The 21,429-nt window shown below is 49.1% G+C and overlaps 14 protein-coding genes across 14 annotated transcripts; 9 read left to right on the plus strand and 5 right to left on the minus strand.

Annotated features, from left to right (window-relative positions):
* Positions 1-60: 60 nt before the first annotated feature.
* Positions 61-591, plus strand: KL928_000068 (uncharacterized protein; the record flags this gene model as incomplete). Its single annotated transcript, XM_043206401.1, has 1 exon — positions 61-591. The coding sequence occupies one exon, from the start codon at positions 61-63 to the stop codon at positions 589-591; it is 531 nt and encodes a 176-aa protein (XP_043061963.1).
* Positions 592-602: 11 nt separating this feature from the next.
* Positions 603-1,811, minus strand: KL928_000069 (uncharacterized protein; the record flags this gene model as incomplete). Its single annotated transcript, XM_043206412.1, has 1 exon — positions 603-1,811. The coding sequence occupies one exon, from the start codon at positions 1,809-1,811 to the stop codon at positions 603-605; it is 1,209 nt and encodes a 402-aa protein (XP_043061964.1).
* A 163-nt stretch (positions 1,812-1,974) lies between these two features.
* On the plus strand, positions 1,975-5,751 carry KL928_000070 (uncharacterized protein; the record flags this gene model as incomplete). Its single annotated transcript, XM_043206424.1, has 1 exon — positions 1,975-5,751. One exon carries the CDS (start codon positions 1,975-1,977, stop codon positions 5,749-5,751), a length of 3,777 nt encoding a protein of 1,258 aa, XP_043061965.1.
* A 25-nt stretch (positions 5,752-5,776) lies between these two features.
* KL928_000071 (uncharacterized protein) lies at positions 5,777-7,561 on the minus strand (the record flags this gene model as incomplete). The annotated part of the gene is made up of 1 exon (XM_043206435.1): positions 5,777-7,561. The coding sequence occupies one exon, from the start codon at positions 7,559-7,561 to the stop codon at positions 5,777-5,779; it is 1,785 nt and encodes a 594-aa protein (XP_043061966.1).
* Positions 7,562-7,779: 218 nt separating this feature from the next.
* On the minus strand, positions 7,780-8,256 carry KL928_000072 (uncharacterized protein; the record flags this gene model as incomplete). The annotated part of the gene is made up of 1 exon (XM_043206446.1): positions 7,780-8,256. The coding sequence occupies one exon, from the start codon at positions 8,254-8,256 to the stop codon at positions 7,780-7,782; it is 477 nt and encodes a 158-aa protein (XP_043061967.1).
* Positions 8,257-8,357: 101 nt separating this feature from the next.
* Positions 8,358-9,596, plus strand: KL928_000073 (uncharacterized protein; the record flags this gene model as incomplete). Its single annotated transcript, XM_043206457.1, has 1 exon — positions 8,358-9,596. The coding sequence occupies one exon, from the start codon at positions 8,358-8,360 to the stop codon at positions 9,594-9,596; it is 1,239 nt and encodes a 412-aa protein (XP_043061968.1).
* Positions 9,597-9,683: 87 nt separating this feature from the next.
* KL928_000074 (uncharacterized protein) lies at positions 9,684-10,067 on the plus strand (the record flags this gene model as incomplete). The annotated part of the gene is made up of 1 exon (XM_043206468.1): positions 9,684-10,067. The coding sequence occupies one exon, from the start codon at positions 9,684-9,686 to the stop codon at positions 10,065-10,067; it is 384 nt and encodes a 127-aa protein (XP_043061969.1).
* A 216-nt stretch (positions 10,068-10,283) lies between these two features.
* On the plus strand, positions 10,284-11,340 carry KL928_000075 (uncharacterized protein; the record flags this gene model as incomplete). The annotated part of the gene is made up of 2 exons (XM_043206479.1): positions 10,284-11,075; positions 11,218-11,340. The coding sequence occupies 2 exons, from the start codon at positions 10,284-10,286 to the stop codon at positions 11,338-11,340; spliced, it is 915 nt and encodes a 304-aa protein (XP_043061970.1).
* Positions 11,341-11,654: 314 nt separating this feature from the next.
* Positions 11,655-12,540, plus strand: KL928_000076 (uncharacterized protein; the record flags this gene model as incomplete). The annotated part of the gene is made up of 2 exons (XM_043206490.1): positions 11,655-12,406; positions 12,510-12,540. 2 exons carry the CDS (start codon positions 11,655-11,657, stop codon positions 12,538-12,540), a joined length of 783 nt encoding a protein of 260 aa, XP_043061971.1.
* Positions 12,541-12,548: 8 nt separating this feature from the next.
* On the minus strand, positions 12,549-15,470 carry KL928_000077 (uncharacterized protein; the record flags this gene model as incomplete). Its single annotated transcript, XM_043206501.1, has 1 exon — positions 12,549-15,470. The coding sequence occupies one exon, from the start codon at positions 15,468-15,470 to the stop codon at positions 12,549-12,551; it is 2,922 nt and encodes a 973-aa protein (XP_043061972.1).
* A 44-nt stretch (positions 15,471-15,514) lies between these two features.
* KL928_000078 (uncharacterized protein) lies at positions 15,515-16,103 on the plus strand (the record flags this gene model as incomplete). The annotated part of the gene is made up of 2 exons (XM_043206512.1): positions 15,515-15,977; positions 16,078-16,103. 2 exons carry the CDS (start codon positions 15,515-15,517, stop codon positions 16,101-16,103), a joined length of 489 nt encoding a protein of 162 aa, XP_043061973.1.
* A 208-nt stretch (positions 16,104-16,311) lies between these two features.
* On the plus strand, positions 16,312-17,916 carry KL928_000079 (uncharacterized protein; the record flags this gene model as incomplete). The annotated part of the gene is made up of 1 exon (XM_043206523.1): positions 16,312-17,916. The coding sequence occupies one exon, from the start codon at positions 16,312-16,314 to the stop codon at positions 17,914-17,916; it is 1,605 nt and encodes a 534-aa protein (XP_043061974.1).
* Positions 17,917-18,114: 198 nt separating this feature from the next.
* On the plus strand, positions 18,115-20,922 carry KL928_000080 (uncharacterized protein; the record flags this gene model as incomplete). Its single annotated transcript, XM_043206535.1, has 1 exon — positions 18,115-20,922. One exon carries the CDS (start codon positions 18,115-18,117, stop codon positions 20,920-20,922), a length of 2,808 nt encoding a protein of 935 aa, XP_043061975.1.
* Positions 20,923-20,931: 9 nt separating this feature from the next.
* On the minus strand, positions 20,932-21,411 carry KL928_000081 (uncharacterized protein; the record flags this gene model as incomplete). Its single annotated transcript, XM_043206546.1, has 2 exons — positions 20,932-21,305; positions 21,381-21,411. The coding sequence occupies 2 exons, from the start codon at positions 21,409-21,411 to the stop codon at positions 20,932-20,934; spliced, it is 405 nt and encodes a 134-aa protein (XP_043061976.1).
* Between the last annotated feature and the right edge of the window lie 18 nt (positions 21,412-21,429).

Here is a 21,429-nt window from a genome sequence, read left to right on the forward strand (position 1 = left end):
GACGGCTTGTCGCTCTCAAAAATTATTTGCCTCCTTGCTAATTTCAGTGCTTGCTTCCCAATGCTTTTCCCTGTGCCTCTAGTGTTTTTGCTCTCCCTTGCCAGCTGTCTTTCGCTTAGCCCATTCGCTTTCCCAGGCCAGGACACCAAGCCCGTTCCGGGCGACTCTCCCCTTCTTCTGTGCGACTCGTCGTCCCCTCAACTCCTCAAGCTGACTCATGTGGATGTATCGCCTAACCCTCCAGAACGCGGAACCAACCTGACTATCGTTGCCAGAGGGGACCTTTCGAAGCAGGTTGACGAGGGCGCCTATGTTGAGGTGGATGTCACTTACGGATACATTAAATTATTGCACCAGACTTACGATCTTTGCGAGGAGTTGCCTAATGTCGATATGGAGTGTCCTCTCAAGAAGGACAGCTACGATCTGACCAAGATTGTCGAGATCCCCAACGAGGTTCCGCCAGGAACATACACAGTGATTGCAAGGGCATTCACCGCCGATGACGAGCTGATTACTTGCTTGACCGGCAGTGTTGCGTTCCCCCCATACGGCTCGAAAAACTTGCTAAGATTCCTGCTGCAAAATTAGACTGTGCTAGCTTAATGATCGGAGGTATGCAATAGGGTGCTCTGTTCGTTGACAGCAGCCACCTCATCGATGCTGTGGTTGCTAGAAACGTCATGATAGTCCTGCACAAGTTCCTCCAACAGGATCCTGTTTATGGCGATTCTCTTCTTGACTTTCTTCAGCTGGTAGCGCAAAGGTATTCCTGGTAAGTAACCGTTTGTAGTAATTATCTCTCTGCTCTTTATCAGGCCGATCACGAAGCACCAAAATAGAATATACGACGCAACCGAGCCGTAGGTGGCAGAATTAGTCCAACCAAGAAGCGCGTTGAATAGCATCCATCCACCGTCCGTGAGCCCATTGCAGCAGTTGACGTGCCACACAGAGTTCGTGATATCGTAGGATCCTGGCCCACTGCCGGTTTCAGAAGTGTCCTGACCGCATTTTTGGACAAACCGTTCGAGCTCCAAGAACCAAACACCCTTCGACATCAGGCCGGCAGCGACAAGGTAGAGGAAACACGTGGCAACAACAAGGAAGAACTGAAGTGACATCTTGTTTCCTCCCTTGTATAAAACGACGCCGATTCCTGTGCCCGCCAGGGCGCCGGTAATGATGGCCAGTGGAAAAGAAGATATTGGCTGGTTAACACCGATTCCTCCCACAAAAACGACAGCCTCCAAACCCTCGCGTAGTGTAGTCACAAAAGGCAGGATCCCCAACGCGTACTTACGGGTGAATTTTCTGAGTTTTGCGCGCACCTTCACAGACTTGGTCAAGTAATCGGACATAGGTTCATCTTGGAAGTCCTGGAGCATCTCCTCTTCGTTTTCGTTCAAAGCAGCGCCAAGCTTCCACTTCCATTTGGACTGTAGTTGGTTTATACGCAAGAGAGCCATTCCCATCACGGCGATGATCAGCGCACTAACGATACTAAACACGCCTTCCCAAACCCGTTCGGCAACAGACCAAAGATCGCTTCCCACAAGGTAGAAAACGGCAATGAAAATCGCACCGAGACAAAGACAAATGGCCAGGCCGGCAAGCGCACCGACCCAAACTTGAAGCACCAAACCCCGATACACAGAGGCCGACCCCTGGACCACATGTGAGCCATGCTCATCTTTTGAGGTGAAATTTTGCTGGAGGAACGAGAGAAGCACCGAAACAATGATGGCCGACTCCAAAGTCTCTCGAAGGATGATGAAGAAGATTTGCACCGAAAAGTAGTCCTCCCACATGGTGTAATGAGATTCTCGGATTAGACCTATTTTTCTTTTTATTTTATTTTTCACACTTTTCAAAGCCTATTGATTCGGCTTGCGTCGATCGACTTCCGACCGGCCCGCTAGTTTATCAAAGGGCAAACACTTTTATTTTAAGACAACCTGTACTTTTTCGGCGATGGCAGTGCTGAGCAGAAAAGCAGTCAGAACAAAGAACAGCGGAACAGGTCCGCCTCCTAAAAAGACCAATGCTCCGGTGAAAAAAGCCCAGTTCGAGTCGAATAAGAGAAAAGAAGTCGGGGTCAGTGATTTGACGTTACTGTCCACCATCAGCGATCAGACAATCAACGACAACTTGGAGAAAAGATTCCATCATGGCACCATCTACACTTACATTGGGCATGTGTTGATTTCTGTCAATCCTTTCCGGGATCTAGGCATCTACACGGACGAAGTGCTGAACTCTTACAAAAACAAGAACAGACTTGAGGTGCCACCGCACGTCTTTGCAATTGCAGAGAGCATGTACTATAACATGAGGGCATATAACGAGAACCAGTGTGTGATTATCTCCGGCGAGTCGGGAGCAGGAAAAACCGAAGCGGCCAAGAGAATCATGCAATATATTGCTGCTGTCTCAGGCTCGTACACGTCGTCTTCCCATATCCAGCGCATCAAGGACATGGTGTTGGCTACCAATCCGCTTCTCGAATCCTTTGGATGCGCCAAGACTCTCAGAAACAACAACTCGTCGAGACACGGAAAGTACCTCGAAATACAGTTCAACAAGTCATTCGAACCCGTCAGTGCTAACATCACAAACTATCTCCTGGAAAAACAAAGAGTTGTGGGGCAGATAAAAAACGAGAGAAACTTCCACATTTTCTACCAGTACACCAAAGGAGCTAGTGATCAATATAGGCAGACATTTGGTGTGCAGAGCCCTGAACAGTACGTTTACACAAGTGCTTCAGGCTGCACCTCGGTCGACTCTATTGATGATCTGAAGGACTTTAAGGACACCATTGCTTCGATGACGACCATTGGACTCACCCAGGAGGAGCAGGACCAGGTGTTCAGAGTGCTGGCTGCTATTCTGTGGATTGGTAACATCACGTTTGTCGAGGACGCAGAAGGTAACGCTCAAGTCAGAGACACTGGAGTGACCGATTTCGTTGCCTACCTTCTCCAAGTCAGTCCGGAGGTGTTGGTGAAATCCATTGTCGAAAGAACAATGGAGACATCGCATGGCATGAGACGGGGATCTATCTATCATGTTCCTTTGAACCCTGTTCAGGCAACCGCAAGCAGAGACGCTTTAGCCAAAGGGCTGTACAATAACATGTTCGACTGGATCGTTGAGAGAGTGAACAAGTCTTTCCAGAGCTTGAACCTCGAGGCTCATAGATCCATTGGTATTTTGGATATTTACGGCTTTGAGATTTTCGAGCACAACTCGTTTGAGCAGCTCTGTATCAACTATGTCAACGAGAAGCTGCAACAAATCTTTATCCAATTGACACTGAAGTCCGAGCAGGACGAATATGTCAGAGAGCAAATTCAATGGACTCCGATCAACTATTTCAACAACAAGATTGTTTGCGATCTTATTGAATCAAAGCGTCCACCAGGAATTTTTGCCGCGCTCAATGATGCCTGTGCAACTGCCCACGCTGACTCTTCTGCCGCTGACCAGTCTTTTGCACAGAGACTGAACATGGTCAGCAGCAACCCCCACTTCGAATTGAGATCCTCCAAGTTTATTATCAAGCATTATGCTGGTGACGTGACCTACGATATAGGTACAATGACAGACAAGAACAAGGATCAATTACTCAAGGATCTGCTTGAGATGATCGGAACGTCCCAGAATACTTTTATTCAGACAATCTTCCCTGAGAAGATTGACACGTCTTCCAAGAAGAGACCACCAACTGCGGGTGATAAAATCAAAACTAGTGCCAACCTTTTGGTCGACACTCTTTCTCAAGCCCAGCCCTCTTACATTAGAACGATAAAGCCTAACCAGAACAGATCTCCAACGGAGTACGACACCAAAGCAGTGCTGCATCAAGTCAAGTACTTGGGTCTGCAAGAGAACGTCAGAATCAGAAGAGCAGGATTTGCTTATAGACAGACATTCGACAAATTTGTGGAAAGATTCTATCTTCTTTCCACCAGGACATCATACGCTGGTGAATACATATGGGATGGCGATGCCAAAACTGCAACCTCCCTGATCTTGCAAGACACGGGCATTCCAAACACAGAATGGCAACTTGGTGTCACTAAGGTATTTATCAAGAAACCTGAAACGTTGTTCTCTTTGGAAGAAATGAGAGAGAACTACTGGGCCAATAAAGCCAAAGTCATACAAAGAGCTTGCAGAAGATGGCTCAAGAGAAGAGAGAACGCCGCAAAGTTTGTTCAAAAGATGTGGAGAGAAAGAGTGGGCGGTAACAAGTACGAGCAACTCAGAGACTACGGTACCTCTCTTGTCGTCAACAAGAAGCAAAGAAGAGCGCTCAGTATCCTGGGCTCTAGAGCCTACATGGGAGATTATCTTGGATGTAACGACAAAACTGGTGGATTTGGAAAGTTTTTGATGCAGTCTATAGGGCTTTCTGATTATGTTATCTTTTCGTCCCGGGGACAAATACTCCATTCGAAGTTCGGAAGATCCTCCCAACGACTGAACAGAATTTATGTCCTCACCAGTTCACAATTTTTCGTGATTGCGGAGGAGCTGGTCAACAGAAAGGTTTCTTATGTTGTCGAAACAAAGATCCCGGTTTCCGCTATTCAGAAAGTGTCTCTTTCCCAATATCAGGATGATTGGGTTGCGCTCAACCTTAACTCGACCGCTCAGCCAGATCTTTTCATCAATACTATGTTCAAGACAGAGTTGGTGACTCATTTGAAAAAGCTGAATAGATCGCTAGGTATCGACATCGGCCCAACCATCACTTACAACAAGAAACCAGGAAAGCCACATGTGGTGAAATTCCAGGCCGACAGCACGAGCCCAAAACATGGAGACTCGTACAAATCAGGTACCGTCAAGGTTGCGGCTGGATTGCCAGCTTCGAGCACCTCTAGACAGAAGCCGAAGGGACGGCCTATTTTGAGCAACGGTAATGCTATTGCGGACTACAAGCGTACCGTTGGCAACACTGCCCCCGTCGCCCATGTGCCGAACCAGGCAACTGCTGCCGCTATGGCTGCCTACCATCCATCCCAGCCCTCGGCAGCAAAACCACCGGTCAATAGGAAACCGGTGAACAGAAAACCTGCCCCAGCCGTCAATAAACCAAAGCCTGCACCTCCACAGAGTCGCCCAACTCATGTTGAGCCAGCAAGAGCGCCACAAGCAGCAGCGCAGCCAGTTCAACGTGCTAATTCAAACCAGGCCAGCCATGTTCCTCCACCGCCACCTCCACCTCCTCCAGCGACGGCTGCCAAACCCAAATGGCCTACTTTCAAAGCCGCTTACGATTTCCCTGGCTCTGGCTCTCCTTCTGAGTTCCCGGTTACAAAAGATACAGTGATGTATATTTTGCAGGACCAGGGAGCCGGATGGTCTTTGGCCAAGTCATTGGATGAGACGAGGGAAGGATGGGTCCCTACAGCTTACATTGTTCCGTGCGATCCGCCAGCACATATCCTAAACGGTGGCTCTTCTGCTCCTGCTGCTCCACCTGCTCCTTCCATTGCCACTTCTAATTCCACGACAAATGGCTCTGCTACAAATGGTACCGTACCAGCGTCAACCAATGGCACAAACGCAACAACACCAGCTGCATCGTCTGATGGTCTGGCAGGTAGTCTGGCTGCTGCTTTGAAGCAAAAACAACAAGAAGAACAAAGTCTGGCAGGTGGCCTGGCTGCTGCCATTCGACAAAAAGCCCGCCGCGATAGTGACGACGAGGAAGACGATGATGATGACGATTGGTGAATTATTTCTATATATTGTCATGTTGTCAAATAATCTGTTTGGACAATTCTATTGCCACTAGGAGATCTTCATCCTGTTCTTGTGAGTCAACAGAAGTTTCATTAATTGACATGCTCAGAGCCAAAGCCATTTGAAGCTCTTCGTCAGAGTCTTCAAGATGGTCTCCGTTGTACTTCTGGATTCTCGAAACGGTCTGTGCCTCTTCTTGAAGCTCGTATTCGTAGTCCTTAATAGCTTCCTTGATATGATTATTGCTGTATTTGCGTTCTTTGAAGTTCTTTCTTTTGCGTTTTGCTTCTAGCTCTTTGTAGAAGTCACCAAACTTGAAAAACTGCACCATAGAGCCATAGGCGACTACTCCAGCGGACAGCGACTGGTCCATTACAATATTGGTGATCGGAAGCAGCTGGCTGCCCACTTGCTGAAGCATTTTCGAGCTCGATTTGATGGCTATTTTTCTGAAGAACTCGCCAGTAGTGATATCGTAGAATTCGATTTTTCCATTGTAAGATCCTACTGCAACCACCAACGAGTTTATCGCAACCTCTGATAGAGCTGGTAAGTCCACGTTCTGGTTTATTGCGACAACCCTCTGGTAATCGTCGTCCTCGTAGGCCAGCCTTGGAAGGATATCTAGAACTGGCCGGATTTGATACTCATATGCACGAACATTGAATACCAGCACTCTTCCCGATTTCAACAAAATTGCCAAAAACAGCGGGTCTGTTCCCACCAGCTCGGCGTCCCTTTTGGTAAGCGCGGTACCATTTTGCTCCAGGCTGGATTTGTAAATTGTCTCGTCAGTGACAAACCTTCTCACTAGGTTGTCTCTATAGGATATAATTTCCACTGCATTTTCGTCGATCAGGACGATATTGCAGTCTCCGTAATCAACATACATCTTCATGAACATCACATTCTGCGGACTCATCTCAAGTGAGACTTGTAGCTCGTGCACCCGAGGCGTGCAGTCAAAAACACTAAACATATTCCTCACCACATATAGCGCTCCTTGGGTATCTAGAACCACAATCACATCTTTGTAGTCCGAGTCGACTTTAGCGATTGTCGCATCGCAGATTTTGCACTGTGCAACTTGTGCACCTTTCTTTAGGTCCCAGCCCACAATAGTTCCGTTCTCGTCCCCTGTGATTGCTCCTATTTTACCCTCTTTACCCAGCTCAGTTTGGTTGACATTCACACACGTAACCATCCCTCGATGGCCCGTTCCTTTGAATTCTTTGATTCCGGATAGAAGTATGTTTTTGTGGTTGAGGAGTGAGCCATACACTTTGCTGTCCCATCTCCCAAAGACGATACTGTGTTTGCTCATGGCGTAGGCAGTAGTGCCGCTGGGGATCGTGGACGGTTGCAGATCGACGTTGGCACCGTTGTTGAGGCTGCACGTCACCAAATTTCCGGTATTTTTGTTTAACGATATGAGCCTATTGGTCTTGAAGTCGCACTGGAGATCAGTAGTATAGAAAAGACTCTCCAGATTGTATGTGTTATGAACGCCCTTTCCTTTCTTCCAGTTTTTTATGAGCGTCTCTCGTTCGATCAGCTCTGTCCGCCATAGTCTTGTGCGCGACACGCGTGGAAAAACAGAGCCGATATTGCTAAATCTCTCTTTGAATATCTGCATCCACATAGAGTTGTCTTTAGAAAGACGATACCAGGTTTTGCAAACAAGGGCCATGTTCTTCAGAGACCCGGGGTCCAGAAATCGAAACACCACCATCAGCAGCTCTAACGGCAGCGGCGACTCCGGCGGGTGGCTCTCATGCTGGTCAGCGGCGTTGCTTTCCATGGCGTATGAGGTTTGCCCTAAATAAGATTGAATCAAAAAATTCGGCTCGTTTGCCTTTTTCGACGCGTCGTTTTTGCTCCGTCTAAATTCCTTTTTGAGATAGACTAGTAGACACTACGCTCTGCAAACTGGCGTTGTCGGAACGTCACTGAAACGCATATTAAGTACTTCTTTATTACTACCAAACTACGTTTGATGTCCGATCTTCATACAAGTCATTACTTCTTGGCTATCTCCCACTTCAGATCTGTGATGCTCACCTCTGCTCCTGCATTATCATCATAATCGTACCACTCGCCCTCGCTGATGTCCACCTCCGTAAACTTGGTGCCGTGCTCAGAGACGCACTCGAAATTGCCGACAGGTATGAACTCCACCAGGTCGACCCCTCGTGCTTCAATGTCCAGTATCACTGCCCTTTTAGAATCCTGCGTCAACCCAGTGTAGTTTTTGGGTAGCGAGATCTCGACATTTGACTGCTTGCCACAGAAACTGCACTTGAACACGAAGTTGGCCTCCCCTCTACTCCCCTGTATTTCGTGCTTCTCAAGCAAATTAATGCTGATCTCTTTGTCGTGCTCCTCGCGACATGCAGTACACTGGATCTTGAATCTGTACTCAAAGGGAGGGTTCTCAACAGGCTTCAGGCCTGTGACCCCATTCAATTCTCCAGAAACAAACAAGTGAGAGACCATGATCTGAAATAAATTCTAAATATTTCTGTCCACCTCTACACCAGACAAATCGTGAGACCTATATTCAATTGTAATTTTTTCATTGGTTAATATATCAACAGATGTTTGGCCGCACGGGTTTTCGAGTTTTCCGTGCCTCCAACTGGCGATTTGGACAGTTCAGCTCGCCTAGATGGATGCACATGGGGCCCAAGAGGCCACTTCCGCGCAGGTTGTCGGCATCTGGCTGGAGTGTCTTCGAAGATCTGAAGCTTGTGTCTTTTGGCTCACACCTAATCTTCTTCATGCTCCTACCCCCATTCATCAAGGAGTACACAACAAAAATAGATGTCGTGCGTGAGGACGCTCCGTCGGAATTGGCTTTGGGGGAATATGGATTACTGGCTAGTTACATTAGACAGCGCCCGTTCGAGAAAGTGAGCTTCCTCCGGCCAGGCTTGCTTGAAACGCCTGCCAATAAGCAAGAAACGCTATCTGTCTTGAATGACACGGTGCCAAGCTTTCCATCGACTCCTGATGAGCTGACTGAGTGCATCGGCGTTCCTATATACCTGGAGAACACCAACTTGAGCGTTCCTAAGGAAATTGACGAACTGCCGCGTCGGCTGGTCAGCAAGTTTAAAAACCCGAACGAAAACACCACAATGCCTAAGAAATATCAAGATGGCCGACGGCTGGTACGACACTACAGAATGCAGCCGTACGCTGTGGAGGATCAGTATGACCCTGCTAACGTGTATCATCAGTTGGAACAGAATTATAGTCGACTGACGAGCTCGCAACAGTCCTCGCTGCAGTACGTTCTGAATCTATCGCGCATTATCGAACAGTACTTGAGTCGAACCACCAGCTTCCAAACAGAGTCAGACGAGATTTTCAAGGTGGTTTTTTCGCAGCTTTACGATCTAGAATTGTATTCTCTGGCCCAGGTTCTGATGGAGGTCGTGCTCACCACTCCTATGGATGATAAGAGCCGTGCCCTGAAATCGGCACGAAAGGCACATACGGAGATCACACAGAGATTCCTCAAGACGAAGGCTAAAGGAGATCGGATAACCTTGGCAAAATCTAAGTTGAAGGGCAAAGTTGGCCAGTCGAGCTTGGAGATATACAACTACAAGTGGGCTCAGCTAATCCTGAAAGATTTGGGACTGTTTACGAAAGTTGTCGACCTCTGGACTAGACTTGAGACTGATCCGATGTCGCTTCTAAATGCAGTTTTAGACATTTGCAAAGGTAGCGGGCCGTCTGCAGAAGAATTGCTAAACTTGCAGAAAGTGCTCGTGAAAGGTGGTCATCATGACATGGCGCAAAAGATCGCAGAAAGACTCCAAAACTGAGCTATGCATAGATGCATGTAATTAGGCACGAATGAAAAATTAACGGTAAAAAATATTGAAAAAATATTTAATTTTTATCTATAGCTGATGAAGTTTCTTACGACCAACTTCGTCAAGTGTGCGGTCAAAAGTTGCGATGCATCGGACCTCTCGTTCCCTCTGAAGTACGAGGAGTGCGAACTCCAGCTTCAGGAACACGACTTCAATCCAGAGTTCCTCATCTCTATGCTTCCCAGACTGAACTGGGACGCTGTCGTCCAAGTTGCGGCCGATCTGGGTAACACATCTCTCCCATCCACCAAGCCGGAGGGCATCGAGAACAACGAGCAGCTGCTCAAGGACTTGCATTCACTACTATTGGAAACACAAATAATAAACGGCAAGATGACCTGTCGCCACTGCGGACACATTTACTACATTAAAGACTCTATTGCCAACTTCCTGTTGCCTCCACACTTGGCCAACAGCTGACAGAGATGAGCGCATCTAATAATATAACCGTGTATATCGCTTCCAAATGTATATTTTTCTGCGGAATAAAAAAACTTTGTTTCTAAGGCTTAGTGACCTTTGTTGAATCAGAACACACTTACCACAATTTTTTAGCTCCGAGCCTGGCTTTCCTGGTCATTCAAGTGTGTTTGTGGAATTCAGCTTTTTGCTAGCCCAAGTAGTCTCTAGAAAGCCATGACGTCGGAAAATAGCCCGGGCCACGTCGCCCACCAAGCAGACACATCCGCATCCCAAAACGTCCGACAGCAGCGAGACTCGATTTCAAATACGCCGCCCACAACTGCTGTCCAGCAGGATGTGTTTCCGAACTCGACCGGCCCCACCACAGAGCCATTATCGCTACCTGAACATTCGTCCACGGGCATACAATCGCATAACCGAAGCAGATCACGATCGAGGTCAAATTCTCGTAAACTCTCGATAGGACGGTTTTTCAGCTTTGGACAGGACTCTGCACAATCAAAGGCCTACGTGCCTGAGCAAAGCACAACTCCGACTATTGATGAATCGTCCGCCAACCATCTTCAGACCCCACCAACGACGAGCGACGAGGCACATCAGGATTACTTCAATCTGAACGTCTCCAACGGAGAACTAGACGATGATGAGATTACTAAGAACAGCGCACTAACCAAAATCAAAAAGATCTTCCGATTCAACTCCGTCGCCGACCACGAAGACCTGCATCCTGCTCAGGAAGGACCGGTAATAGGAGACGAAGAGGAAGAACGTCAAGAAAGCAACGGCAACTCACTTATGAAGAAATTCCGCCGCATGAGGTCACCCTCCAGCCCTGTTCAGCCGTATTCTGTGCCGTCGATCTCGCTCACCGCAGCCTCCGAAGAGTGCGATATCGCAGAACAGGACTACATCAACCCTGTTGACGACTTTCAAGTCAAATTGAAGCACGATTATTCTGTAAATAACTCAACCACAACATTATACAATGCATCCTCAACGGAGGACGTGAGCGAGCCACCCGACAATGAACTGAAGGAATACAAGGAGCCGACTCTTCCAAGCTCAAAATCCATGTCAATTCAGAAAAAATTGAAACGAGTTGCGTCTGCCCCGCTTGGACTTAAACAGCTCGTTGATACCAATACAGCGCCTGCCTCCGCCCCGGAGATCAACGACATATCAAAACATATTGGTGAGATCAAGGTCACAAACTCCAGCGATTCTAGGTCGCCTGGCAGCTCTGGAAGAAACTATTCGAGCACAGGAATAAAGGTGTCCAACGTGGAAGTCACACCGCAGTCATTTGAGAAGCTCAAGCTTCTCGGTAAAGGAGATGTTGGAAAAGTGTACTTGGTGAGAGAGAAGTCGAACAAGAAACTATATGCGATGAAGATTCTGAACAAGAAGGAAATGGTTGAGCGTAACAAGATCAAAAGAGTACTGGCAGAACAGGAAATACTGGCCACCGCATGCCATCCATTCATAGTTACGCTGTATCACTCATTCCAGTCAGAAGACCATCTTTATCTGTGCATGGAGTATTGTATGGGAGGGGAGTTCTTCAGAGCACTGCAAACACGCAAAATGAAGTGCATTTCCGAGGCCGATGCAAGATTCTATGCCTCTGAAGTTGTTGCTGCGTTAGAGTATTTGCATTTGATGGGATTTATCTACAGAGATCTAAAGCCAGAAAACATCCTTCTGCATCAGTCGGGACACATCATGTTGAGCGATTTCGACCTGTCCAAACAAACTGACCATATCAAGAGACCCGAATTAGTCTCGTCGCACAAGTCTGCAACCAACCTTCCTCAGCTAGACACGAACGCTTGTATTAATGGCTTTAGAACTAACTCGTTTGTTGGCACAGAGGAGTACATTGCACCCGAGGTCATTTGGGGTAAAGGCCACACTGCCGCAGTTGATTGGTGGACCCTGGGAATATTCATTTACGAGATGATCTATGGCATCACGCCGTTCAAAGGGTCTACTCGAAACCAGACATTTTCCAACATTTTGAAAAACGAGGTTCAGTTCCCCGACTACAACTCTGTTTCTAGCAGCTGTCGCAACTTGATAAAGAAACTCCTCATCAAGGATGAGACAAAACGACTGGGTTCACGCAGCGGCGCGTCGGAGATCAAAACACACGCATTCTTCAAGAACGTTCAATGGGCCCTTCTCAGGAACCAGAAACCGCCAATGATCCCTGTGTTCACGCAAAAGAAGGGTCGTCGCGACAAGGAGGGGAAGACGACGCAGGGCTCCATCGGCACGCTCAAGTCGAAGCGCAAGACTTCCTCGTCACCAGCCCATTCAAGCAACACCCCGGACCCGTTTGAAAACTTTAGTTCCGTTACGATACATCACAATGACGATAGCAATGTGATGCGGTTTGAAGGCACAGAGTTGGGAGATATATCCTACACGCTTACGAAGCCCGACAACGTCAGCAGCCGACGGTTCCTGAAAATGTGATCAGGCCAGGTCCTGTGCCAGTTCCAGCAGCTTCGCATAGTCTTTGGTATCTGTGAGAGTGCGAAAGTTGTGTGCCAGACTTAGTGCCTCCTTTAGTCTCCAGTCGTTTTCGAACCTGGCCGAGTTCTGGTGTGCGGACTCAAGAACCGGTTTAGGCAGTCCCGCCAACTTTGCACAATTGATACCGTATGAACGATCAGAGCATCCCGCCGATAGTTTATATGTGAAGACGATATCTTCACCAATTTTTTGGATGCCCATATGGTAATTTTTCACCTCTTTGAACCTGTTAAATGACTTGAGGTTCTGATAGTGTGTAATGAATAGTACAAACGGCGACCTGTCTGTAACAAGGTACCGCAAAATCGAGTGCGCTATCGCGAAGCCGTCCATCGTACTGGTTCCACGGCCCACCTCGTCCAGTAAAACCAGCGAGCGTGGTCCGCATTCTTTCAAGATGGTACTGCACTCTTTCAGCTCCACTTGAAACGTGGACTCGCCCTTGATAATGTCGTCCTGCGCGCCCATTCGCGTGTGGATCGAGTCAAAAATGCTCAGCTTCGAGCCGGCTTCCGCAGGTATGTAGCAGCCTGTCTGTGCCATAACCACGATCAGTGCGATCTGACGGATGAAAGACGACTTTCCTCCCATATTCGGGCCTGTGATCAGGGCTATTCTGCCTTCTGAGTCTGACATTCGAAAATCATTAGGGATGTAACGGGTTGATGTCTTGAGGTTTTCCGAGATTGGGTTACGAGAGTTCTTCACGTCAATGCACGGAGCATCCACAAAAACAGGCTTTGTGTACCCTTCGGTGAGCGACGAGGCGACACTCAGAGAAATGAGCGAGTCCAACACAGCGAGATGCCGGATAGTTTTGTTCAGATCGAGATAGTACTCGTCGATTTTCTTGACAAACCTAGTGAAACAGTCGTTGCACTCTTTCTGGAGCATCTCGGTGTGGAACTGGATCTGTCTGTAAAGTGCAGTTCCCGACGGAGTCCTGAACCGCGACACGGACTTGGTGCCATTGATCTTCACCCAGTCTTTCGGCAAGCTGGCAACCTGCGTGTTGCGCACCTCTACCAGGTACGGCTCCTTGTTGTTGGTCACATAGCCCATGCCCGGCCGGCCAACGGTCTTGCGGATATCCTTAAGCTCTGCTTCCAGCTGCTGCTCCACCTCTGAAATGTTGTCCAGATGCTGCTGGATTAGGTGGTAGTCAAAGAAGTTGGTGTTGAAATAGCCGGTCACGTGTTCGGAGCTGGTGTCGTCGATGGCCGCTGGCGAGTGGACCATGTCCAGCAGATTCCGGAAATCTTTGAGTCTGGAGGTGGCTGCGGTCTTGAGGTCGTGGAATATCTCGCGCAGAAACGGGTTCGTCTGGACATAGGCGTCCGGGAGGTCTCCGTAAAACTGGAGAATCTCGTTCATTTTCTTCAGAAACATATAAGTGTCCTTGCGTTTCGACCGGCCGTAGTGGATGCGGCTGAGCGCTGCCTCTAGGTCCGGACAGTTGCGCAGAAGCTTGACGGTCGACTCGATGGCTGCAGACTGGTAGTTTTCTATAATGCTTTCCACGGAGTCTGCTCTTCTGGCTACCTCTTCTCTGTCCGTCAACGGCCTGCCGACCCACCGTTTGAGCTCTCTGCGTCCGAACTGCGTGTTTGTGTGGTCCAGCATCCACAGCAGCGAGCCGTACTCCTCGCCGTTGGTGCTGTTTTTGTATATTTCGAGGTTGCGCAGAGTGTTTGCGTCTAGAATCATGCATCGATGGACGCTGGAGAAATGCGTGTATTTGTCCACCAAATCGAACACACTGGCCAATTCAAACTCGCCGAGGTACTCGGCCAGCTCTGCAAAACAGCCTTGGACGGATACCGGAAGCTTTGTGACGAGATCAAAAGCTTGGTCGCACAGGTTCGCGTTCAGAACATCGGCGATCTGCGTGTACGTCTTTGCAGCTCTGGCCTCGGACCGCAGCCTCGTTGCAGACTCACGAGTGTGCCGTTTGAACAAATCGAGCGCCTTTTGTGTTTCCGACGATATTTCTCCGATTAAAAGAAATTCCGTCGGATCGACATGGTACAGTCTGGTTTCCAGCTCGTTGCGCACAAAATTGTCCTCGAACTCGTCGTATATAATGTCTGCCGAGTAGACGTCGACAGCCACAAGCGAGATCACAGCGTTCTCCTTGTTCCTCGTCTCTGACAGCGCGACAACAAACCGGCCACCAGAAATCACGTCCTCGTTGTCGATGTACGTGGACGAGGTGTACACCTTGCTTATGCGTCGCTCGAACAGCTTGTTCTTCGACGACGTGGTGGACTTGATGGCCGCCGTCTCGTTTTGGTCAACAACGGCAACTTTGTAGCCGGCATTCAGCAGTCGTTTCAGATGAATATGGAGTCTCACGTCGGGAATCGAGCAGTACGCCAATTTATCGTACAGGTCGTCGCACGTGGAGAAAAACAGCCGTCCTGGAATGTACATGATGTTCAGGATCTGCGACGCGGCACGAGCGTCCTCGCCATAGAACTTGTATTTGTAGCCAACCTGGATGGCTAGTAGTTTGTCTTTATGTTGCATCTTGAGCTCGTATATCTGCTGCTCGAGCGGTGTCAGCTTGATTGATTTCGCCTTTTTAGGGGCATCCTCGTCGTCCTCGCTGGACGGCCTTTTGCGGGCCCCGACAGTGTATCCCTTAAGCTTGTCGGCGAATCTGGAGCGGGTCAGCGATCCAGCAGTGGCGGAATACCTGAACGCGTCGATGGACGACGCGTTGGACGCACTCGACGGGGTGGAACGAGCCTTGCCGTTCCCGTGGCTGTTAGCCACAGATTTTGCGCCGTTGGCCGCGTCTGGCACGGGAGACGAGCTGTTCTCCCGCTTTATCCAGCGACTTAGCATCTGTTGAGACATGCTAAAATGATCTGCACCGCCAGCAAAAATTAATTAAAATTTAAATGTATAATGGAATCGGTCTGAGCACCGCGAGGGGCTCGGGCACAAACGGATACGTGCAGCGAAACCTCAGCAACTTACATGGGGACGCTCGGATAGACGAGAGTGGAGGTAAACAGTATTTGAGACGACAGCTTCGGCAGAAACACGAGCGCAAACAGGTTGCCACTACTGTTCGAGACAGAGAAATCGACCTTCACGAGCGCAAACGACAGCTGGAGATAAAGGTGATGGAGTACAGAGAGACACTCGAGGATGAGGGACTTGAGGACAGCGAGATCGACAAGAAGGTGGAAGAGTACCGCGAAAAACTCAGGAACGAAAAAGATGCCAGGGAAAAGTCTCCTACACGCGCGAAAGACAGTCGGCCTGGGAACAGGCCGTACCACGAAAAGGCCGACCCGTTTGTGAAACAGGAACCAAAACCTGCGGTCTCTGTACAGACCAAGAGACAAAACTTTGCCAGTATGTACTGAACGAGAATGAATGAGCGATAATACAGAACATCAAACAGCTCTTTGCGGTAATCTCCCAAAACAAGCCCGTAGGCTCGCGAGTCGATTAGAAAATGACATTGCTCGACCAATCTAGAAGTCAATTTTTGTATCTTATCTTGTGTCTCTCACTACCGTCTTGCCCTCATAAAAATTTGTTAAACAGAACAAACGGATAAGACGTGTAAGATTACATCTTATGGCAAGCCTGTAAGCAAATAAATTCTTTTGGCCGTTATAGACACTCCCGCGAAAACATACCCACAGATACGAAGAGCGTCTTCAATTGGAAATTTGACATCAAAATGGGCTGTTGTTGTAGCAAAAGCGAGCATGACAACTTGTATCCCCAACTTCTAGCTGACAACGAGAGAGACGCGATTTCTGCCCTTTTGCAATACCTGGAAAACCGCGGCGAGGTGGACTTTTTCTCTGATGGTCCGCTCAAAGCACTGAGCACGCTCGTGTACTCGGACAATATCGACCTCCAGAGAAGTGCAGCATTGGCATTTGCCGAAATAACAGAGAAAGACATCCGCGCCGTTTCGAGAGACGTGTTGGAGCCGATATTAATATTGCTACAGAGCTCCGACCAGGACGTCCAAAGGGCAGCCTGTGCCGCGCTAGGTAACTTGGCCGTCAACGACGACAACAAGGTTCTCATTGTGGAGATGGGCGGGCTGGTGCCTCTTATCAGACAGATGATGAGCTCCAACATCGAGGTCCAGTGCAACGCTGTCGGCTGCATCACAAACCTGGCTACCCAGGACAAAAACAAGACCAAGATTGCCACCTCTGGAGCTCTAATTCCACTCACCAAACTCGCCAAATCCCCAGACCTTAGAGTTCAGAGAAACGCCACAGGTGCCCTGCTGAACATGACCCATTCTCTAGAAAACAGGAAGGAGCTCGTGGAGGCCGGCTCAGTGCCCGTCCTCGTTCAGCTACTGTCCTCCTCCGACCCAGACGTCCAGTACTATTGTACGACAGCACTGTCCAACATTGCTGTGGATGAGTCCAATAGAAAAAAATTGGCCACTACCGAGCCGAAGCTGGTCAGCCAGCTGGTTCAGCTAATGGACTCTTCGAGCCCGAGGGTCCAATGCCAGGCTACGCTAGCTCTCAGAAACTTAGCATCCGATGCATTGTACCAACTGGAGATCGTGCGCGCGGGCGGCTTGCCGAACCTGGTCTCGTTGCTGAAGTCACAGCACGAACCACTGGTTCTTGCTGCCGTCGCATGCATCCGCAACATATCGATCCACCCTATGAACGAGGCCCTGATCATCGACGCAGGTTTCTTGAAGCCTCTGGTTAATCTGGTGGACTACACGGATTCTGTCGAGATACAATGCCACGCCGTTTCCACTTTGAGGAACCTGGCTGCCAGCAGCGAAAGAAACCGCATGGAGCTGCTGGAGGCAGGAGCGGTCAAGAAATGCAAAGAGCTGGTGTTGCAAGCTCCCGAAAGCGTCCAAAGCGAGATATCTGCATGTTTTGCAATTCTTGCGCTGGCTGACGACCTCAAGGCCAAGCTGCTCGAACTTGGCATCATGGACGTGCTGATCCCGCTGACCAAGTCGTCAAACCCTGAAGTGTGCGGCAACTCTGCCGCTGCCCTGGCCAACCTGTGCTCAAGAATACAGGACTATACGATAATTCTGGACAACTACGACGGCATCTCTAGTTTCATCTCCGACTTCCTGAATTCGGGCAACTCTACATTTGAGCACATTGCCCTGTGGACGATGCTGCAGCTGCTGGAATCTGACAACCAGGAAATCAAGTCTAAAATAAAAAGCGAAATCAACAGAGGCAAGATGAACCTCAACAATCTAACCGGCGAGGATTTCAACGGAGCAGATGAGATATCCAACCTGACGCAGCAAATTCTGGACCTCATCAAATGAAACAGGGCTTCAGGTGGTATCATTGCTTGTTCTAGAGTGTTGGCATGTTGGCATAAGTTTTCATTTCTCTGTTGTTGTATAGCTAAAGTAAAAAATATAGTCGTGTGCGACCCCTGCTCCATTAGGAAAGCTTATCCGATCGATCATCTATATATTATCTCCCCAAAAGTAGGCTCTTAGTCTGATATATTCCACTCCATGTCTTCCAAGTCTTCGGAATGGCAGGTGGAGTTGCCTGTTCACCGGTTGGAGCGCAATCTGATTTTTCTTCCTGGGATCACTTACCGTGTTGTTCTTGATAAGCAAAAGGCTCTTGATCTGGCCTCGAGATGGTCCGCTGCTGAAGTCTCAGAAAGTGTTGCCGCAATTGCCGCGCGCTTTGGCCTGTCTTCCAAGCGTTTGGTTGCCTGTGTGCCTGGCTATCCAGACTCAGACACATGCACCGTCTGTGTGGTGAATGGCTTTTACAAGATGAGCGAGACGACCGTGGTGAGTTTTAAGGGTGTTACGCGCGGCTATATTGTGCAATTGGACGAGGAGAATGTCACCGTCGAGATTGAAGAGGAAATGCAGGTGCCAAAGCTCGACACTAAGGACATAATCCGTCTATTTGATAACGTAGACGGCTTTTTAAGTCATTACAAAGACGAGAGCACTTTGGACCCCGATGACAAGGAGGAACGCTTGCAACGCATTCTTTTGCGGCTTACGCCTCTTGCAACGCTTTTGAATACCCAGCTGTCTGCGCCAGACGTGTCTACGGGCCTGAAACGGCTGAGACAAGCGTACGGTCGCAAGTCTGGAGACTTTGCGCACTACAACGACGTCCTTGTTGCGCTGTTCCCATTTCCAATCAAGCTGAAGATCGCGTACCTGAGGTCCAAAGGAGCAGAACGTATGGAGGTGTTTTACAAATGCGTGGTATTCGCAAACAAGGTATTTGATGAACACCTCAATACCAGCTATTTGTCGGAAATTTGGAGCAGTCTCGATCACCGGAGCGGCAATTCGCAGGGCAGACTGTTGCGTTCGCAGTTCATCTCAGACCACCTGCGGAATTTGCGTCGATTAGTTGAAGATATGGGTCTTACGCGAGCCACGGGCCGTGGCAGCAGAACTATTGAGGATGATGATGAAAACAAGCGCATCCAAGACTTTGTCGACTCTTTAGACAAGTACATGATCAATGAGGATGGGAAGAGACTTATCACCAAGGATTTTCAGAGACTGAAGCAGATGCAGTCCAGTTCCTCGGACTACCAGGTGTTGAGAGCGTATCTGGAGATAATCATGGATCTTCCTTGGCAGCGACTTGACTCTTTCGTGGAGTCGGTTAACGTGGACCTTGTACGTGCGCGAGAGCAACTGGACGCCGATCATTATGGCATGGAGAGTGCAAAGGAGAGAGTGCTAGAGTATCTGGCGGTGTTGAACCTGCACAATCAAAAACAGCCGAGACACGAGCCGGAATTTGTGTACGGAAGCGGAGACGAGCCTCCGGCCAAACAACGACCTGCACCAGCCCTGAAAGCGCCGATTCTGCTTCTGACGGGCCCTCCTGGCGTTGGCAAAACGTCACTGGCGCGCTCAATTGCCACCACTCTGGGACGCAAGTTCCAGAGGATCAGTGTTGGTGGACTTAATGACTTTGCAGACCTGAAGGGCCACAGAAGAACATATGTCGGGGCAATTCCGGGGCTAATAGTCCAGGCCCTGCGGCGTTCTCAGTCGATGAATCCGGTGATTTTACTGGATGAGGTGGATAAGATCGGTTCCAATTCCCGGAAAGGAGACCCTGAGGCTGCTCTGCTGGAAATTCTGGACCCCGAACAAAACACCAATTTCCAAGACCACTACATTGGCTTTCCTATAGATCTTTCGCAGATACTGTTTGTGTGCACTTCTAATGATCTATGGCAGCTGAGTGATCCCCTGCGTGACCGGATGGAGGTAATCGAACTTTCAGGGTACAACTATATGGAAAAAGTTGAGATCTGCAAGAAATACATTATTCCGCGCCAGTTGGAACGTGCAGGACTTCCTAGCGACGCGGTGGCGATGGACGACGAGACGATCCTGAAGATGGCCACGAACTACACCAGCGAACCGGGGATTCGAAACCTCGAACGGCTAATCGCGGCCATCTGTCGGGGAAAGGCTGTTGAGTTGCAAGCGGGCGAGGCTACCAAAAATGTTACTGTACACGATCTTGCAAAATATATCGGCAGTCCTTCGCATCTTCGTGCTACAGCGGCAGGAGACACCAAGTTCCAAAAAGGGTACGGTGTGGTCAACGGACTGTCTTACAATTCTGACGGGTCGGGGTCTCTTTTGCGGTTTGAGATGATCGGTCTTCCAGGATCGCAAAAAATGAGCTGCACCGGACGTCTGGGCGAGGTGTTGCTGGAGAGCTCCCAGATAGCGAATACCCTTGTTGGGTACCTGCTACACAACAATTTGGTGGCCGGCACTCAAGGATATAGAGACGAGCTGCTCAAACGATACGAGAACACCAGTGTGCATTTGCACGTTCCGGAAGGTGCGATCTCCAAAGACGGGCCCTCAGCTGGAATCACCATGACGCTGTGTCTGATGTCCCTCCTTTTGCGCAAAAAAGTGCCGGAAACGATCGCCATGACGGGCGAAATCACGCTTACCGGGAAAGTGCTCCCAATTGGAGGAGTGAGAGAAAAACTACTGGGCGCACACCTCGCAGGCAAGGTGAATAAGGTGCTACTTCCACGGCAGAACCGCAAGGATGTGATTGAAGATTATATCTATAATCTGAGGGATAGGGAGCTGGCCAAAGAGCTCTTCGCCAAGTTCCTCGAGGAGGAAGAGCAGCTTCTCAAGGAGGGCCGAACGCACGCAGGAGAGCCTGAGAAATGGGTCAACCAGACGTTGGGGCTCGAGATCGTGTATGTTGACGACTTCAGTGACGTGCTGGCAAGTGTGTGGGAAGGTGAGGTGCTGCTCACTGGTGGAATTCGCGAAGCTCGTATTTAAGGGTTGTAATCACTGTGCAAATCTTTCAGTCCACTCTCTAGCAGTTTTGATTGCGTTCTGCTCGTTGCTCTTCCATTCTTCGGCCACCTCGTTCGCTAGTGGGTCGTCTGGGTTTGGCGAGCTGAGCAACGCTTGGATCGACAGCAAAATGGTGCGCACTTGCAATGCTGGAGACCAGTTGGCCTTCAGAACGTCGAGACAGATTCTCCCCAGTCTGTCGATGTTTGGATGGTATATCTTGGTCAGGAAACGCACTTTAGGAGCCAGCATTGGGTAGTCATCCGGCAAGAACAGCTCCAACTTGAATTTGCCTCCCTCGTATGGCGAGCCGGAAGGACCGTCGATAGTCACGTTAAAATAGCGCAGGTTGTCTTCATGAGGCACTGCTGTGATTCCCGGCACAGGGTCTGATACTAGCCGTTCGGTTTCCTGGTATTAGCACACGAACATGTTTGTACTTACCCTAATAATTCTCTTTGGAAGAGACATGATAAGAAAATAAAAGAT

The sequence above is a fragment of the Ogataea angusta genome (genome assembly GCF_019207475.1).
Source record: "Ogataea angusta isolate 61-244 chromosome Unknown 61-244_NODE_1_length_1302399_cov_90.877568, whole genome shotgun sequence".
Classification (NCBI taxonomy): Eukaryota; Fungi; Ascomycota; class Pichiomycetes; order Pichiales; family Pichiaceae; genus Ogataea; species Ogataea angusta.